The sequence below is a fragment of the Quercus robur genome, chromosome 4 (assembly GCF_932294415.1).
Source record: "Quercus robur chromosome 4, dhQueRobu3.1, whole genome shotgun sequence".
In the NCBI taxonomy this organism is placed as follows: Eukaryota; Viridiplantae; Streptophyta; class Magnoliopsida; order Fagales; family Fagaceae; genus Quercus; species Quercus robur.
Genome location: NC_065537.1, coordinates 69865458 through 69885714, shown reverse-complemented (window position 1 = coordinate 69885714; position 20257 = coordinate 69865458). Strand labels below are relative to the sequence as shown.

General features: G+C 34.0%; 3 protein-coding genes and 1 pseudogene across 3 annotated transcripts; 2 read left to right on the top strand and 2 right to left on the bottom strand.

The window, feature by feature from the left end:
- Positions 1-19893, bottom strand: part of LOC126723520 (probable LRR receptor-like serine/threonine-protein kinase At3g47570) — a 42291-nt pseudogene extending 22398 nt beyond the window's left edge.
- LOC126722495 (putative receptor-like protein kinase At3g47110) lies at positions 2252-4994 on the top strand. The gene is made up of 3 exons (XM_050425653.1): positions 2252-3882; positions 4306-4882; positions 4968-4994. The coding sequence occupies exons 1-3, from the start codon at positions 2252-2254 to the stop codon at positions 4992-4994; spliced, it is 2235 nt and encodes a 744-aa protein (XP_050281610.1).
- Positions 5077-6619, top strand: LOC126723522 (probable LRR receptor-like serine/threonine-protein kinase At3g47570). Its single transcript, XM_050427043.1, has 2 exons — positions 5077-5522; positions 6284-6619. Exons 1-2 carry the CDS (start codon positions 5085-5087, stop codon positions 6302-6304), a joined length of 459 nt encoding a protein of 152 aa, XP_050283000.1. The 5' UTR covers positions 5077-5084; the 3' UTR covers positions 6305-6619.
- Positions 10881-11564, bottom strand: LOC126722494 (uncharacterized). The gene has a single exon (XM_050425652.1). The coding sequence runs from the start codon at positions 11562-11564 to the stop codon at positions 10881-10883; it is 684 nt and encodes a 227-aa protein (XP_050281609.1).
- Positions 19894-20257: the final 364 nt, after the last annotated feature.

Sequence of the window (20257 nt, the reverse complement as noted above, 5' to 3'; positions counted from 1 at the left end):
ATATATGTTTCAAATAGTGGTGATAATTATAGGAATAAAGTCATTTCCAAAATCTTTGGAACTATAATTAATGGGGACTTTTTTTTTTTTGGTTGATAATTCAACCGTTATAAGGGGTAGGTGGAATTTGAAGATCTTTAGAGTCGATTAATTTATGCTTTTAAAATTATTTTATTCTTATCATATTTCAATTTTATATTGCAGATAGTGTCTTTTAATTTGTAAATATTTATTTTTAATAATATTTACTAGAAAATATCTATCTATCTATCTATCTATCTATCTATCTTGAGAGAGAGAGAGAGAGAGAGAGAGAGAGAGAGAGAGAGAGAGAGAGAGAGAGAGAGAGAGAGAGAGAGAGAGAGAGAGTCTTAAGTTGGATCTAATAAATTTTTTATTACAATAATTTTTTTTATAATGGCAAATTTTGATGAAAATATCACAAATATACAAAACATTAATTAAAAAATAGTTAGAAGATTGTAATATAATACAACAAAAAGATAATAATGAAAATAATCATAATAATGTAGAAATAGCTAATACATTAATTTTTTTTGAGGAAATAATACCTTAATTATCTTGATTTTGTAAAAATACTAGATTCTTTTTAAAAACCATAAGAATTTTGCCGATAATAATTGTTGATCAATACTTTTTTTTATATTTTTTTCCCCATCTGCAAATGGGCTTGAAACCTCAAGTCCAAAAAGGACTTAGGCAAATTGTTAAATTATATATGTAAACATTGTCTTGTGTGATTGTTTTTTTTATTGCATATTTTTTCTCCATTTTTTCATCTCACAAATCTAGAAATTCGTGTATATTTCCTTTACGTACGTCCATTAGACACTTGTAGTTAGTGTCTATTTACAAAATGAACCATGGAGCAATGGAGTACTCTCTAGGAGTGCATTTCTGCGAAAGGTCCCGCATATAATTACAAGAAACAAAAGATGGACATTGTGTATATATTCTAAGTTGGCTGCTTTACTCCTTTAATCCCTTTCACTTGTAGTTATCATGATTGCCTCGCGGTAGGTATGATGTTGACGGACAGGTCGTCTTTGTCATGCCATAACTACTATGCCTACTTCCTTGCGATTCCTCGCTATGACATTTTCCAACCCTAATAATACGCTAACACTAGAACACCATCTTTTGTGTGTAGTGTGAAAGAACCGACAGCGCCGTGATTAAGCAATAATTGGACGGTCTAATAATTATACGTCATGGTGCCAAGTAGTGGATAGACGTGATAAATATCATAAATTAATAAATAAATAAAAGGCAAGATATAAACAGGGATAAGGTAAAAAATAAAAAGTGAAAAAAAAAATATGACCAAATAAAAAAACCAATGAAGAAAATTATGTGGAGTTGATTATTTTATTTTGGGCTGATGTGGAAACTGGGAGCTTCAACATTATATGAGGCTTTACCAATTGCTGTAGAATGAACCCAATTCGAAGTAAACAATTTTCTATTGTTTGGTACTAATGTTATTGATGTGATGTTTACTCAAGATCTGCAATTGAGAAGGAGGGAGGGTCTCCTTTTGGGATATTCTATTTTACACCAATTTTGGGGTTTGTTTAGAAACTGTGTGATGTTTAAGCTTTGGCTTACTCTACTTTGGAATAAAATGTCACGTTTTAGCTTAATTGGGTGTTGTCATTAGGATTGCTCATGTAAATTAATAGCTTCAAAGGTCACAAATTCAACCCCTGGTTTGATTGACTGACTGTTTTTATTGATCACCTCATATGACCATAAAAATTGAATTCTATTTTGTCCTTATAATCAGTTAATGTTCTAAATGTTTATGACCAAGTGACTTGCATGTGACCGTTAATTTTAACCATCAATTAGGCTACGACGTACATACACGGAAAAAAATTTCTAGGACTGGCACTGGAAGCTTGCAACTGTTGCTTATCAAATTTTTTTTTACTTTGTACACTGAATTTGTTCAAGAAATATCAAGGGGCTTGCCGTCCATTACACGACTCTGACTAATAGTACTTGAATATCAAGGGGTTAGAAACATCACTATTCTTGCACTAATTCTCTTCTTTCCCTAGCTATAAATATGCTTCTTCTTGAGCTGCAAAGCAACCAAACACACAGTTGTATGATTTCGAAGTCCTAGTTAACCAACATTTTAGTTAAGCTAAAGCCTTTTCAACCACAATATTGAATGGGGCTTTGTTCACACCTAAGTTCCGCTCCACCATCCTCATCTTTTTCCATGCGCACATTTATTCTTCTCTGGTGCTTTGGCCTGTTTCTCACCTCTGTGGTTGGCGGGAATAATGAGACGGACCGGTTGGCACTGCTTGAATTCAAATCCAAGATTAGTGATGATCCTCTTGGGGTGATGAGCTCTTGGAATGATAGCATCCATTTCTGCCAATGGAAAGGTGTTTCCTGTGGTCGCCGACATCAAAGGGTCATTGTGTTGGACTTGCATTCTCAAAAACTGGTAGGCTCTATATCCCCAAATGTTGGAAATTTAAGTTTTTTGTGGAAGCTAAACCTTGAAAACAATAGCTTTTATAATGAAATTTCTCCAGAAATTGGCCGTTTGCACAGACTACAAGTCTTGCTATTGAACAACAACACAATAAGTGGAACAATTCCTAGCAATTTTTCCAGTTGTGCCAACCTCAGAGTGTTTCATGTGGGAGTTAATAGTCTGGTTGGAGAAATCCCCACAAAGCTTGGCACCTTGTCAAAGCTCAAAATCTTTGCTATTCATAAAAATAGTTTGACAGGAATCATCCCACATTCTTTTGGAAACTTATCATCTCTAGAAGGTTTTTCTGCAGCTTATAATAACTTGAGTGGGAGTATCCCTGATTCTTTTGGCCAACTGACCAAACTTAAAATCTTTGCTGCGGGTTCAAATAGGTTGTCTGGTACAATTCCTCCCTTATTCTTCAATATCTCTTCAATAACAGAGATTGATGTAGCAGTTAACCAAATCCAAGGGCATCTTCCATCGGACATAGGTATCACTCTACCAAATTTAGAAACATTTACCATCAGCAACAACCAGTTTATTGGATCTATCCCTATTTCAATATCTAGTGCCTCGAATTTACATATACTAAATTTGGCCGAGAATAAACTAACTGGAAAAGTTCCTTCTTTAGAGAAGCTAAATAGAGTGAGGTTGTTTTCCGTTGCTGAAAACCAGCTTGGAAATGGAGGAGCAAATGACTTGAGTTTTCTCTGTTCTTTGTCAAATGCTACTAGCCTAAGAGATTTGGAGATAAATACCAACAACTTTGGGGGGGAGTTGCCTAAATGTATTGGCAACATCTCAACTAGTCTTACCCTTTTCTATTTGAATAATAATAAAATATCTGGAAATATTCCTAGTGTTATAGGGAATTTGATCAACCTGGAGGATATAGAAATGTGGAATAATACATTTTTAGGTAATATCCCCTCTATACTTGGAAACCTTCAGAAATTACAATTTTTGGATTTATCTCAAAACAATTTCATTGGGAACATTCCATCCTCTCTTGGAAATTTAACAAATTTGTTGGAGTTGTATTTGGGAGACAATAATCTTCAGGGAAGCATCCCTTCAAGTCTAAGTCAATGCCAAAATTTGATAACTTTTCATCTTCTCCATAACAATCTTAGCGGTATCATATCCTCGAAAGTTGTTGGTCTCTCATTTTCACTAAATAGCCTTGACTTGTCTGGCAACCAATTCACTGGTGTCCTTCCCATGGAAATAGGAAATTTGAAAAATTTAGAACATTTGGATATTTCTGAAAATATGTTGTCTGGTAAAATACCGACAAGTCTTGCAAGCTGTGTAAAGCTAGAATTTCTAGCCATGAGAAGAAACTTTTTCCAAGGGTTTGTTCCTTCATCTTGGGAATCATTAAGAGGTCTTGAACATTTAGACCTTTCTAACAATAATTTTTCTGGCATGATTCCAAAATTTTTGGAGAGTTTTGATTTCTTAAAATTATTGAATCTCTCGTACAACCATTTTGATGGTGAGGTACCAACAAATGGAGTTTTCAAGAATGCAAGTGCAACTTCGATTAAGGGAAATGGTAAGCTTTGTGGGGGCATGCCAAACTTTCAACTTCCTAATTGCAACAACAAAAAATCCATGAAGAGAAAGTTGACTCTTACATTGATGTTAATACTTTTCGGGCTTATTGGAGCAAATTTGGTCCTATCATTTCAATTTCTTTGTTCTTTAAGAAAAAAAAGGAAAGAAAATACCTCAAGTGATTCTATAAATTTGCTTATGAATGTGTCTTACCAAAGTCTCTTTAATGCTACTGATGGATTCTCTTCTTCTAATTTAATTGGTGTGGGTAGTTTCGGGTCAGTGTATAAAGGTATTCTTGTTCAGTATAAACATACTGTTGCTATCAAGGTGCTGAACTTAGGGTGCCATGGAGCTTCCAAAAGTTTCAAAGCCGAGTGTGAGGCTCTAAGAAACATTAGACACCGAAATCTTGTAAAGGTGCTCACAGTATGTTCAGGTTTTGACCATCAAGGTCATGATTTTAAGGCATTGGCATACAACTTCATGGGAAATGGCAATCTAGATGAGTGGTTACATCCAACTCCAAGAAAAATTAATGAGGCACTTGAGAAACAAAGGAAGTTGAGTCTTCTTCAAAGATTGAATATTGCCATTGATGTTGCTAGTGCATTGGATTATCTTCATCATCATTGTGAAACACCAATTGTTCATTGTGACCTCAAGCCTAGCAATGTTCTTCTTGATGATGAAATGATTGGACATGTAAGTGACTTCGGGTTGGCAAGAATCCTTCATGATATCGTCCACGATTCTTCTACCAATCAATCAAGCTCCATTGGGGTTAAAGGAACGGTTGGTTATACTCCTCCAGGTAAATATATTTTACATTTCTTAAATTTAACTCCTTTTTCTTTTCCCATATTTCCTACTATTGAAGATAGAATGCTTATATCAAATTTTCTAAATATCTTTTTCCCCCTTAATTTTTATTTTATCCCATTGAAAAACATGCTTTGAAACTCTTAATATTTTTTATTTCCCTTCTTTTTATGCTATGAAAGTATGTTTACTACAATATATGTTACATGCAACTGCAGAATATGGTATGGGAAACAAGGTGTCAATATACGGTGATGTTTATAGTTATGGCATATTATTATTAGAGATGTTTACAGGAAAAAAGCCTATCGATAACAGTTTCCACGATGGCTTAAATCTTCATGACTTTGTCAAAGCAAATTTGCCAGAACGAATATTTGATATTATAGATCCTATTCTTCTCCCAAAAAGACAAGAGGGAGGGAGAAGGACGAATGACACATGCAATGAGAATCGAAATGGGAGTCTAAAAATTCAAGAATGCTTGATTTTGATACTTGGAATTGGAATTGCTTGCTCCAAAGAATATCCAAGAGAAAGGATGAACATCAGTGCTGTTGTAGTCGAGTTGCATTCAATTCGGCAAAACCTTCTTAGAACCTGTATACGACAGGTAATTTTTTATTTATAAAATCTTTGAAAGATATAATTTGGTAATGTATTTACCACATCACGTGATCAAACTTAAAAAGGCCACTCCAAATGTTTTAGGGAAGAGGGAATCATATTGTGATTTGAAATATGCCTTCGTGTTAATATTTCTTTTTATTGTATTAAACTGAGAAGATTGGAAACTACTTCTATAATAATTAAACATGTGACTTTTGTTCTTTATATTGTTTGTTCCAATTAAAAAAAAAAAATCCAAAATGGTCTAAAATTTAATTTAATTTGGTTGATTTCCACTACCGGAGTGATCAAGATCACAAGGACTTTGCTTAGATCCTATTACTCTAGACAGAGGTCTCTGAAATAAGCTTAAATTATAGCCACATGTATTGAATTTCTGACACAGACATTTAAAGACTACAAAGTTAAATAATTTGTTGTAGAAATCTTGAATTTCAAATTTGTTGTAAAAACATTGCTTTATTTTATTTTATTTTTATTTTTATGTTCTAGTTATCTTTCAAGTAAATGGATTGCCAATTCCATACTAATTGAATGAGATGGCAAAAAAAATTAACTTTCCTGCATTGTGAATTTTCTCAAAGGTATAGAAAAATTTGATACTTAAATAATTAGGTTGTAGGTAATGTTAAAGAACATCTTTTAAATTCTTTTTACAGTAGAAAAAACCTCACTCCTTGCATAGTTTAAAAAGAATTTTGAAGCTTATTATTCTAATTAAAAATTTATCTTTCATCGCCATAGGTTCACAAGACCGATGATTAATTATGAAGGCCAACACCTGTCGTTTATTCTTAAAAAAAGATTATGGAGGCCAACACTGCTTGAGAATTCAGGCACATTTGGTGCCTATTGGCGCATTTGGAGGTAACTTGGGATAATATAGACTTTGTTCGTTCGTTTGGGTGAGCTAATTTGAGTTTGGCACTATCTTCTAAGTGTATTTGTCGCTTTTTGGTATATTTGGAGGTAGATTGGGCTAATATGCATTTGGCTTTTTGTTTTTTACTTTTTTGGTTGTGCTGTAATTTTTGTTTAACACTTGAGGCTTGAGAGAAGTCTCGTCAAGGAATATATATATATATATATATATATATAAATAAAATTTGTGAGTTATTGTGTCTCTTATTCGTTCAACTTTTATTCATTCCATATTCATTCCTGTTATTTTTTTTTAACTTTTATTCGTTCCTATTATTTTTTCATGAGTTCCTACTCATATTTATAATAATTTTCAAAACAAATTTTATGTGGGAGAACTTCTAGATGTCCTTTTGCACAACAAACTAATATCAAAATTTTTGCTACCACAACACTTTATCCCTATGCTATTTAAAAATTAAGAAGATGATGCATGTTGGGGAGAGAACACCTTGGAAAGACTCCTTTGTTGACAAATTAATACAATATATAAAGATTCCACTTAACCCTAGAGCTAAAACTCATGAATTTCGGTCCAATTATGTCATTTTAACCATTACCTCTTTATACATGGGCCATGAATAAGTCCCACTAGCTTCTTCTCCTTATGAGCTTTCTTCCACTAGTTCATCATCCATGGGAACCATGTGTCAACCCCAAACGCTCATCCATGGACCTAGCTCACACATTTATGTCCATCAAAACCTTACGCCACACTTGTGCGATGCTCACTTGTGTGTGTTCCAAGTATATGCACCTTGTCCCCAACTATAAAAGGGGCCCTTGTTAACCTTGTCACGTTGCTGTGCATTGCCCTTAGCTCTAACACCACTTGCTAAAGAGAGAACATCACGGGGAGACTCTTTTGTTGAGAGGTTAATGATACATAGGAACATCACTTAACTTAAAAGCTTAAATTTAATTAAGAGTTTGGATTCAAATATATTATTTTAACCACTCATTCTTATCATTATTATTTCCTTCTCAGATCTATAATAATTATCTTATGTGGGAGAACTTTTAGATGTCCTTTTGCACAACAAACTAATACCAAAACTTCTACTACCACAACACTATCTTTGTGCTATTTAAAAATGAAGATAATGATGCATGTTGGGGAGAAAACATCTTGAGAAGACTCTTTTGTTGAGAGATTAATATAACATATAAGGATTCCACTTAACCTTAGAGCTAAAACTTATGAATTTGGGCCCAATTATGTTATTTTAATCATTGTCTCTTTAAGTATGGGTCATGAACAAGTCTTACTAGCTCTTGCTCTTTATGAGATTTCCTTTCACTAGCTCATTATCCATGGAAATTCACCATATGTCAATCCTGAACGCTCATTCATGGAGCTAACCCACATGTCTATTTCCATTGAAACCTTGTGCCACGCTTGTGTGATGCTTACTTGTGTGTGTTCCTAGTATGCGCACCTTGTCCCCAACTATGAAAGGGGCCCCTATTAACCTTGTCACCTTGCTACGCACTACCCTTAGGCCTTAGCTCTAACACCACTTGCTAGAGAGAGAGCATCTTGGAGAGACTCCTTTGTTGAGTGGTTAATGTAATATATGGAGACGCCACTTAACCCAAAAGCTTAAACTTAAGAGTTTGGATCTAATTATATTATTTTAACCACTTATTCTTATCATTATTAATTAATGTGAGACATTACTCATATATGTATACTCAACAATAATGTCTTTTGAGACAATATTAGAACAATGCTAACCAGTCCCAAAAATGGTTCATAGAGCATCCACAGCATTGAAGCTATTTTTTTAGCTATCTGACATCACAAAAAGTCACTTTATCTATTTTACCTACTCATTTTACAAAACATTCAATAGCAGTAGATCTATTTTAGTTTTTAACATAATAAAATAATATAAATATTATAATAAAATAATATATCTACTACAATAAAATAATACATTCCACTGCCAAAAAAAAAAAAAAAAAAAAAGAAAACACCACAAACTGATCATATGAAAATTCTGAAAAACAATAAGCAAACCCAAAACCCCAGGCACCTCCACTGCCACCCACAACCCACAACCACCTCCACTGTCCACAGGCCACCATTAACACAACCTAAATCCATCAAATTTGCAACAAAATCATCTCAAAAACCAACCAAAATCACACATAAAACACCAAAATTCAACAAACCCACAAATCCAGCAACAAAAAAACCCAGGGATAACTAACAAAAAAAACTACGTTGTCTTCGTGTATCTCTGGAAGCATCGTCATGTTTGAATTCTATTGGCAACCCCTTAACTTGGTTGTCTTCGTTAAGGAATTTTCCTGCCATAAAGGACTGGTTTTCCATAATGATCGAAGACTAGAAATTCTAAACCCTCTTGACCCTTAATGGCTCAATTATGCAGCTTGCATGAACCAATCCTACGATGATGGGGAGTCAGGATTGGTTGACTTGGACCTCTAAGTTGTAAGCGTGCATGATTAATAGCTCCTAGAAAGATAGAGCTGGTGAAAGTCACTGGTGTGGTGTGTCATGCAAATGCAATCAAGACATTTCTTGTAAATCTGTGACGAAAAAAGAAAGGCTTGGTGTAACAGGGACAGGTCTTCTTGGTCAAGCAATAAGTGCTCTGGCTTCTTCCTCTAGGTTCACTATCACACCCTTGTGAAGCATTGGAGATATTTCCATGGAGAATCTTAGCCATTCCATCATTCCACTAACCCTGATGATACGCTAACATCAAGACACCACATCATTTTTTTTTTGGTTGTGAATGAAAATTCCACAGGTCTCGATCTATTTCTAATTCAGCTGAAGTAATTAATTAATGTCCCACATTTTTTTTTTGGTTAAAATACTATTTTGTCCTTCAAAATTTTCCTGAGTGGTTAATTTAATTTCGTATTTAAAATTTTAATATTAACAATTTGTTCCCCATGCTTACAAATGTGTTCAGTACAATCCTTCTGTTAACTACTGCCACCATTAAGTACATATGTGACACCATTTCTTGTGTAAATTTTACTAAGAATTTTATTTGTTTATTCATTTATTGATGATCATGGACTCATGTGCAAGTTGGGAGCCTTTTACCAAAACAATGTCACGTACAACACCAAAAACTATTGGCCAAAACCCACATATATCCAACATTAAATATGAGAAATGTATTAAGAGTTAAAACTAACAGAAGGCAAGGGAAAATAAATAAAGCACAGCATGCATATTATTAATACTGACCTGAGGTGCGCATGCAAAAATATTGGCTTCTGTGTTATGAATCTTAGTTTTTTATGTAAGCTTCTACGTATTTAATCTTTTCAAAATAAGTTTACACGGTGCTTGTTTGCCCAATTGCTTGGTATCGATGCCTTCGTTCTCCCTAGTTCTGTCTCTCCCATGCCTTTGATTCGTTTTCAGAAGTACCCCTTTTTCTCTTCATTTCCCTTGTCTTGGGTGTTCAAAAATACAACCTTCTTGAGTTCTAATTTTGCTTTCTCTCCTTCCACTTTGCACAACAATGTCAGAATCTTGCAATCTTTAAGGATAGTAAGCATACAGTTCTGGCAACTTTGGTGAGTCGTGGATGCATGGGATGACCCCAAGTGATGTAACAACATTCTTTCCTGTAAAAGAGTGTAGTTGGGCCTTTATTTCCTTGAGAGAGAAAGAGAGAGCTCTATTTTGCTTTCATTGGGCCTAATCTTACAAAAGGTGATAAACAAGCCCAACAGTGTTGGTGTGCAGAAATGAGGGGCTAAGGGCTCATTTCAACCACCAGAGAGAGGGAGAGAGAGATTCGGTTTAAAAGAGATATTTAGAATCTGTTTGAATACAACTTATTTTGCTGAAAACTGAAACGGAAAATACTATAGCAAAATAATTTTTAAATGTATGAATAGTATCGTGAGACCAATTTTTAATATTTTTTTTTTGAATAAAATCGTTGTGGGTCCCGTGACTTTGATCCTAAAAGCTGAAACGCGTCCATAAAAAAAAAGAAAAAAAAAAAAAAGGCAAAACACTAGACGCAGGAAAATAATCCCTATCCAAAGTTCAAATTTTCATTTCCTAAAAATGGGATTATAAAAAAATAAAAAAATAAAAAAAAGGAGATTTCTATTTTTTGGTGTTAATGTTGCGAAACACAATGCTTAAGTTGTAAGATTTTTATATTAAACGGCGAAACTCTTTTTATTTATTTACTTTAAAAAAAAAAAAATTAAGTTAGGGGAATAGAAGGAGAGGAGGTTGATGAAGAAGCACAACCATTGACGTAAGAGAAGGGATATTCTATTTTACACCACTTTTTGGGGTTTGTTTAAAAATTGTGTGATGTTACTTCAAGCTATGATTTACGTAACTTGGGAATAAAATGTCATGTTCAAGCTTAATTGGGTGTTGTCATTAGGATTGCTTCGAAGGTCACAAATTCCACCCCTTAGCCAAAAGCAAGCGCCTTTTTACATTACAGTGAGTCAAATCTGTAAAACTTTCTTGACATATATCAACCAATGTCACCTGATACTTGAGCACCCACTCAGATGAGGAATAATCTTTCAACATCCACACACTAAAATCTTCACCATGCACACACACATAATGGAGATATCCTTCTGAACATCCAAGAGTGAGTGACCTTGAAGCTTCGCCAGGTAACTTAATCACCTTCGAAAGCTCTCTTTCGACATCAAAACTCAAAATATGGTGGTTCTGAGTTAGCCAATTGAACCTCTTACCAACGAAAACTTTATTGTTTTTGTAAATTTGATATCTGCAATGGCAAACCTCTTTAGTAGTTGTCCAACTACCTGTCTGTGAGGAGTACACTGCAAATGAATACAAATGTGGATCCACTTTTGATTGTTGAATGCTTACCAACTTGAAAATAGGGCGAGTGTTTAATGAATAACCAAATGGATAGAAAGCTAATCCAATGCTATCACCAAAAACACACCCTTCTGGCTTCAATGCAATCCATTCTTTAGTCATTGGGTTGCAAATGTATATCACCAGTTCCTTTGCCTCCCTATTTTTCGCTCTTCTATAAATGTCATCAATAGGATGGATGCAACTCTGGCAACAGAGAAGCCCATTACACGAAGACATGATAACAACTTCTTCTGGAAGAAAATTCAGTATGTTATTTTGGATGAATGATTTGTTCTTGTGAATAGGAATGTATGTGATAGGCTAGAAAGCACGGACGCGGCTGGGAGGGTGCCACACCCGAGTCTGACGCGGCCGTGTAGTCCGACGTAGCACGACGCAGGACGCAGCGCTCCGACGCGGTTGACCGCGCATCGGTGCCACGTCTGAGTTTTTTTTTTTTCCTCGGATTTGTGCCGACTCGGCTCGATTCGCGTTGACGCGGCTTGATTCAGCCAGAATCGGGCCGTATCGGCCATATCGGGTCGTATTGGCCGGACGACCGATACGGCCAAAACAGGCCGGAAAAGGCCGAAACAGGCTGAAATCGACCTTAAAAATCGCCGGAGCTGCCGAAATTCTGACCTCAAATGTGTTTCTTGCCTTCTTCTTTCTTTGTTTTGTGAATCAAGTATATTAATGTGTTTTTTAAGAATATTTTAATAGTAAAAATATATAGAAAATATAAATAAAAATATTTTTAATAATTTTTTAATCGCCAAGTCCCGCCACACTCGCACCCAACTTTTTCAAAAATTGTCGAGTCCTGCACCCGCACTCGAGTCCCCGAAACGCACCCATGCTTCATAGGTGATAGGTCTAGAAACACAATCCACATTATCCTTGAACATTTGAAAGAATAGCCCAGAAGTCCTTCTCGTTCTAACCATTTAGAAAGTATACGCAAGAATGAAGGACTACTAATAAACAAATTCCATCCTTTAGAGACACACTTGCTTGAAGAAAGATCCTTCGCAGACAATCGTGATAAAACTACAGATGCAATATCAACATGAAAGAAAGGGATGTTTGCTTCTTCCATTGCTAGCAATTCTTTAATCACTAAAACTTAGATCATTATAAATTTGGTTCGACAGTTTAGTTTGATGAGAAAGACCTGTCAATAGGATTCAGAGGAATGAGTCACTCAAGAATGGCACTCTTGTAGGCATTAAATTGACAAAACCTGTTCAAATTTACAACTCAATATACACACCAGAAAAAGAAAAAGTTGTTCAAAGGGATACCATTTTTCACACAAATAAAGTTTGAAGTAAAAAAAAGTCACATGCACTAATGAGCCTATTTAAATAAATAAAAAGTAGTGTTGAGTATTGTGCTACATTGTAGAATATAAGACTAGATTGGAATTCCTGATTGTAATTATGAAGAACTAAGAATATAAATAAAGGAGTCGGTAAGATTGATTACCAATTCATACCTAAAAGAAACTATCTTACTCGTGTGCGTACAATGTAAACGTTAAGATGGAAAGGTTGAAAAACAAATTGCCATAGAATCAGAATGGCAAGATAAAAAGTGGTAAACTGTGTTCAAAACAAGACAATGCTTACTTCATAACGCACAATGCTCAAGCAAGACTATTAGAGATAGCGTAGCAGGAATAGAATCAAATGCATTCATTAGAAGAAAAACACAGCTCGAAGAGAAGAGAGCCCAAATGATATGGTATTTGACATGTTCATCAAGCCTGAGCCTATAAAAAAAATGAGAAGAAACATTATTCCTTACTTTTTTGGCCAATAAAGTTGCAAACTTGTCACTACAATTTTCAAAGCAAAAACAAAAACTTTACAAACCATATCCTCATCAATATATATGGTGTAACGAAGGCAAAAAGACAAAAATCAATTGAGATTTAGGAAGCATGGACATGGACTCCCTATAGGTACGAATACAACCTGGTTACCATAAGTAATTTCTAAAAAATTATTACATGACATAGTAGGTACGTCACTGGTATGACATGAGTTCTGAGTCCAGTACCAGAAAAGAAATCAAAGTTAAGAATCCAATATTACCTCAGCAATATCGAGAATTGAGCAGTGGATAGTCGCAGGTCTTGAGAGAGAGGACTATGCTGTTGCGGATTTTGGCTTCGGCTTTTGTATTTATACTTTTTGATGGGTTTTGGATTCGGCTTGGTCTTCTTTATCCCTTCGGATTAGGAGTTGGTTCTAGGATTTATTTTTTTTTTTTTTTTTTTTTTTTTGCTGAACTTCTAATTGGATTTTGGGCCAGGCCAGATAAGAGTAGGTTGCAAAAAGGGGCCTATGGGCTTATTTGATCCATTAATTAGTGAGAGTGGTAGGAAAAAAAAAAAAAAAAAAAAAAAACACAATTCCAAGGAGGATAAATTAATTAAAAGAAAAAATTAAGGAAAAAAAACAGTAAAATGAAAAAAAAAAAAAGATCTAAAGGAGACAGGATAGAGTAAAAATAAAATAAAATAAAGGGAAACAAAATCATAAACTTAATTGGTAAAAGTTAATCTTCAAAATTTTAACCAAAAAAAAAAAAAAAAAAATCTTCAAAATGATTTGGAGTAAATTCTTATATTATGCGGTGATTTGTAAAATTATTTACGTGTATTTTAAGTCACATGACATATTTAATCAATCATGTGAATTTTTTAAATTATACACACAAATGATATGTACATTCCATGTAGAAGATAATTTTCTATTTTGTTAAAAGAGGAAATTAGATTAAATGAAAATTATCCGCCTATACTAAAAACTGATTGATGTTTTAATTTAAACTATCTAAAAAAAATAACAAGTTTTTTTTTAATAAAAAAATTTTCAAATTTTTATTGTGCTGCCAGAAACACATATGCATGGTTCATGCTCGTACAACCCAATATCTTTTCGGGTTCATTTTAGACGAATACTGGCATTTATACTTTTTGATGGGTTTTGGATTCGGCTTGGTTCCTCTTCACCCATTCGGATTCGTAGTTGGTTCTAGGCTTGGGGTTTTTTTTTTTTTTTTTGAAATTCTAATTGGAATACTGGGCCAGGCCAGTTATGAGTAGGTTTGCAGATGGGGCCTATGGGCTTATTTGATCCATTAATTAGTGAGAGAGGTAGGAAAAAAAATTGAAGGAGGATAAGTTAATTAAAATCGAAAACTAAGGGAAAAAACAGTAATATGAAAAAATAAAATTCAGAGGAGACAAGGTAGAGTAAAAAAGAAGGGAAAACAAATCATAAGCTTAATTGGTAAAATTTTTCCTCCAAAACGATTTGTGGTAAATTCATCCAACAAAGTAGTGATTTGTAAAATTATCTATGTAAATTTTTAGTTATATGACCTATTTAATGAGCTATATGACTTATTTAACTAATACACATAAATGATTTTGTAAATTCCACGTAGTGGTGAGATTTCTTCAAATTAGTTTAGAGAAAAACTTTGTCCAACCACATTTTAAAGGAGACAATTTTCTATTTTGTTGAAAGAGAAAATCATATTAAATAAAAATTGTCTAGAGTACATAACACACCAAGCATTGAAAATGAACTGTCTCACATATTTTTGTTAAAATACAATTTAGTCCCTCAAAATTTTCAAGAGTTGTTAATTTGGCCTGTACAACTTTTTAATCTACAATAGGTCGTATGCAACGTTTCAAAAGCTGAGATTATCTAATTGGAATTGTCTGTCCTGGCAGCCTGTTATCAATTTTATTTTGCAGAGTTTTGTTATCAATTTTATTCAAAATCGGAGCATGTAAATTATGGGCAACAGGGAGAAACTTTATTATATAATTTATATATAAACTATAACATCATGTACAATTTATAACATTCATCACCAACAGACTCAGTTGATTCTCAAAAAAAAAAAAAAAAAAAAAAAAAAAAAAAAAAAAAAAAAAAAAAAAATCAGCAACAGACCCAGTTAGTTGTGGAGACTGAGAATGACTTACAATATATTACTGGGGATACTAACTTGATACAAGAAAAAAAAAGTGCTGAATTCAAAAACTAGGGTGCTTCAAATTATTTGCTCCAAATCCAATGTTACAAATCATAAACTTGGCAAACTATGATGGCAACCTCCATATATGATAAGTCATCAGCCATGTGCACCTGTGCATCTCCGCTGAAAGAAGATAAATTCCAATATAATAATAAGCTTTGGATTCAAATAATGATGATGTGGTGAGTGAGGTCTTTCCAATCAATTAAAAAAAAAAAAAAATTATTAACTCATTACCTACAACTTAATTTGTAAATTAAGTATCAACTTTTATTTTACCTTAAGAAAATTCATGGTACAAGAGAACAAATTTGTGCAATTATCAAATCTCAACTCATTTTATATTTATGGAATTGGCAATTCATTTATTTAATTAGGAGATTTAGAATTAACACGTTAAATAAAAAGATTTAGAATTATAAGCAAGCAAGATGTGAATTTTAGTTAGCTCAACTGATAAAGTTTATTTTCTAATATTATAGAGTGGGTGCCATAAGTTCTATAAAAAATAAAAATAAAAAGAAAGAAATTAATTTAATTTCTTTTTCTTTTGAGAAAAAGATGATTGTCCAACAAATTAGTTAACTTTGTGATCTCCCTCGTTCCGATAGTGGAAATCACCCAAATGACAAAGCATTTTAGGCCGCTTTGGATTTTTTGTTCTTGAAATTTTTTTTAAACAAGCTATATATTTAAAGGACAAAAGACACATTTTACATTTAGGTATTAATTGGGCTCATTCCTAATCCTATGTAGTATGTATAGCTGAATGACCATATCAATTTTTAAGTGGCTTCATTCTTCTCAGTTTTGCTAGGAAAAAAAAAGCACTAATATGAAAGAATGTGGCCTTCTAATCACTATATGATTCCTTATTCCCATCTTCCCATAAACATTTGGAGTTGCCTCATTAAGTTAGATCATGTGGTCTAGGTGGAGACATTACCAAATTCTATTTCCCAATGAGAAAACAAAATTTACCTGTAGCTTGAAGTCGTTGCGTTGGGTATGCTAGTTTAAAGAATGTTTTGTCGAATTTTATGCAGCTCAACTACAACAACATTGATATTCATTCTTTCTCTTGGATATTGTGTGGAACAAGCAACTCCAATTTCAAGTATCGAAATCAAGCATTCTTGAATGTTGAAACTTCCATTTGGATCCTCATTTTGAGAGTCATTCCTTGTCTCTTCCTTTTGTCTTTCCCAAAGAAGAAAAGGATCTACAATGTCAATGATATGTTCGGGCAAAGCTGCTTTAACAAAGTCATGAAGGTTTAAGTTATCTTGGTAAATACTATCAGTTAGCCTTTTTCTTGTGAACGTCTCTAACAATAATATGCCATAACTATAGACATCACCATATATTGAAACTTCGTTTCCCATACCATACTCTGCAATTGCAAAAAAAAAAAAAAAGAAAAAAAAAATTATAATATAGGCATGTTGTCATACAATTAAAAGTGGGGAAAGAAAAAAATCTAACAACTTTTAAAGATTATACCATATTCTGTTTTCTAGATATAATACAACCTTACTAAAACTTTCTTTTCATGCTTGAAACTATAGTAAGGAACCGTGGGAGAGAAGGGAAAAAAACTTAAGAATTTAATATATACCTGGAGGAGTATAACCAATTGTTCCTCTAACCCCAATGGAACTTGATTGATTAGTAGAACAATCCTGGGTAGCATCATGAAGGAATTTTGCCAAGCCAAAGTCGCCTACATGTCCAACCATTTCATCATCGAGAAGAATATTGCTTGGCTTGAGGTCACAATGAACAATTGGCATCTGGCAATGATGATGAAGATAATCCAATGCACTAGCAACATCAATGGCGATATGCAGTCTTCGGAGAAGACTCAACTTCCTTGGTTCCTCAACAGCCTCATTTGTTCTTGGAGTTGGATGTAACCACTCATCTAGGTTGCCATTTCCCAAGAACTCATATACCAAAGCTTTAAAATCACGACCTTGATAATCAATACTGGAACATATTGTGAGCACCTTTACAAGATTTCGATGTCTGATGTTTCTTAGAATTTCACACTCGGCCACAAAACTTTTGGAAGCTCCATGACGCAAAAGGTTGAGCACCTTGATGGCAACCGTATGTCTACCTTGATCAAGAATTCCTTTATAAACGGACCCAAAGCTACCCACACCAATTAAATTAGTAGAAGAGAATCCATTGGTTGCATTTAGGAGACTTTGGTAAGATACATTCAAATTTGAATCACTTGAGGTACTTCCATTCCTTTTCTTTAGTAAAGAATAAAGAAATAGAAGCAACAAAATCAAAGTTACTCCAAAAAGCCCAGAAGCTGTAGAGATTATTATCTTCAAGGTCTGGGCCATCTTCCTCTTCTTGGAATTTAAGTATTTGCATTTAGGAAGTTGAAACTCAGGTATGCCTCCACAGAGTTTATCATTTGCCTTAAGCAAAGTTGCACTCACGTTTTTGAAAACTCCCTCTGTTGGTACCTCACCCTCAAATTTGTTGTAAGAGAGATTCAATATTTGCAAATCCCAAAACTCCAAAAATTTTGGAATACTACCAGACAAATTATTGTTCGATAGATCTAGAACTCCAATACCTTTCAATGATTCCAAAGATGAAGGAATGACTCCTTGGAAGAAGTTTCTTCTCATGGCTAGAAATTCTAGCTTCACACAACTTCCAAGAGTTGTTGGGATTGTACCAAACATCATGTTTTCAGAAATGTCTAATTGTTCTAAATTTTTTAAATTTCCTACTTCTAAGGGAAGGACACCTGTCAATTGGTTGGCTTTCAAGTCTAAAGTAATTAGGGAGAATGAGAGAGCAATAACTTCTGAGGCTATGGTACCACTAAGATAGTTATTATTAAGATACAATCTTAGCAAATTTCGGCACTAACCTAGACTTAGAGGGATGCTGCCTTGAAGGTTATTATTTCCTAATTTCAAAATTGTCAAAGCTGTTAAATTTCCAAGGGAGGATGGAATGTTTCCAGAAAATTTGTTTTGGGATAAATCTAAATATTGTAACTTATGAAGAATTCCAATTTCAAAAGGAATATTACTTGATAATTTATTGTTCCAAGCCCGCAAATCCTCCAAGTTGATCAGATTTCCTATCTCAGCAGGAATGTTTTTCGATATTTTATTATTATCTAGATAAAAAGCAAAAAGAGTAGTTGAGAAGTTGCCAATGCATCTAGGCAACTTTCCCCCAAAGTTGTTGCTATTTATATCCAAAAAGGTGAGATAAGTAGTATTTGTCAAAGAACAGAGAAAACTCAAGTCATCTGTTTCCCCACTTCCAAGATGGTTGAGGAAAAGGCTTAAAAATGTCAATCTATTTAGCTTCTCCAAAGAAGGAACTTTTCCACTTAGTTTATTTATTCCCATTTCAAATGTATCTAGATTTGTGGCATTAGATATTGAAACAGGGATAGATCCAGTGAATTGGTTGTCAGCAAAGATAAATACTTCGATATTTGGTAGAGTGATACCAATGTCGAATGGAAGAGACCCCTGGATTTGATTTCCAGATACATAAAAAGTCAATAAAGAAGAGAGATTGTACATTGAGCGAGGAATGGTTCCAAAAAACCTATTATTCTGCACACTAAAAAATGAAAGTTTCATCAATTGACCAAAAGAATTAGGGATACTCCCACCCAAATTATTATAAGTTGCAGAAAATCCTTTTAAAAATGATAAGTTCCCAAAAAAAGGTGAGACAATTCCTGTAAGATTATTCATATGAATAGAAAAGAATTGGAGCTTTGTCAAGGAGGTAAGCGTAGTAGGAATTTCTCCTACCAATTGGTTATAACCAACACGAAGGGCGACAAGGTTGTTGCAACCAGATAAATTGCTTGGAATTTCCCCTTGTATTGTGTTATTGTACAGTTCTAAGATTAGCAATCTGGTCAAATGACCAATTTCTGGAGGGATTTCATTATGAGGTTTATTGTTTTGTAGGCTTAGATTCCTCAAAAAACTTAAATTCCCAACATATGGAGGAGATATAGAGCCTACCAGTTCTAAAGATTGCAAGTTCAATATGGTGACCCTTTGGTGTTGGCGGCCACATGTAACCCCTTGCCATTGACAAAAGTGGATGCTGTCATTCCAAGAGCTCATAACCCTGAGAGGATCATGGATTATCTTGGCTTTGAACTCAAGCAATGCCAACCGGTCTGTCTCATTATTCCCACTGACTACCGAGTTGAGTAACAAGCCATACCATCCGAGAAGAATAACAGCATGCATGCAAAAAGATGAGGATGGTGGAGCTGAACTCAGGCTTGAAGAAATCCCCATGTAATGTGTTTTTTGGGATGTTACAACTCTATGTTGTCTTGAGAGGGCTAATTTGGCTGTATAGCAGCTAAAGAAGAAGCAAATATATAGCACGGGATAGGATGAAATTAGTGCAAGAACTTGGGTGATGTTCAGACCCAGTAATCCATAATTGCAAGAATAAGATCGATATTAACGTAAGAGGCATCTTGAACCTCAAAGTCTCAAATTGTAGGCGGAAGTAGAAAACTCTGCCTTAGCTTTTGTAAAAGTCCCATGATGGGATTGACAACAAGTTGTAGAGTTAGTGACGCCGGTTTTGATATTTATGTTCTTTAGTGTGATGATTGGCGAGTCTATAAAAGTCTATTTGTTTTTTTAAAAATATTTTTATAGGAGTACTAGAAATAAAAAAAATTTCACGAGTGTTATGATGGTAATATTTTTTTAATTCCTTTAAAATTTAAAATAAGACATTTTTTTGGCGAATAAGAATTAAATAATAAGTATTTAACTTTCTTATTATAATTTTTTTGATTAAAATATTGTTTTGGTTTTTAAATTTTATAT

Bases quoted from the DNA above. Each gene is read 5' to 3' on its own strand.
- LOC126722494 (XM_050425652.1), bottom strand. From the start codon at position 11,564: ATGTCTTCGTGTAATGGGCTTCTCTGTTGCCAGAGTTGCATCCATCCT.
- LOC126722495 (XM_050425653.1), top strand. From the start codon at position 2,252: ATGCGCACATTTATTCTTCTCTGGTGCTTTGGCCTGTTTCTCACCTCT. The intron at 3,883-4,305 runs GTTTGTTCCTTC...GTCTTACCAAAG, and splicing joins AGAAGAAACTTTTTCCAAGG to TCTCTTTAATGCTACTGATG. The intron at 4,883-4,967 runs GTTGGTTATACT...CTACTATTGAAG, and splicing joins CCATTGGGGTTAAAGGAACG to ATAGAATGCTTATATCAAAT.
- LOC126723522 (XM_050427043.1), top strand. From the start codon at position 5,085: ATGAAAGTATGTTTACTACAATATATGTTACATGCAACTGCAGAATAT. The intron at 5,523-6,283 runs GTAATTTTTTAT...TCATCGCCATAG, and splicing joins TTAGAACCTGTATACGACAG to GTTCACAAGACCGATGATTA.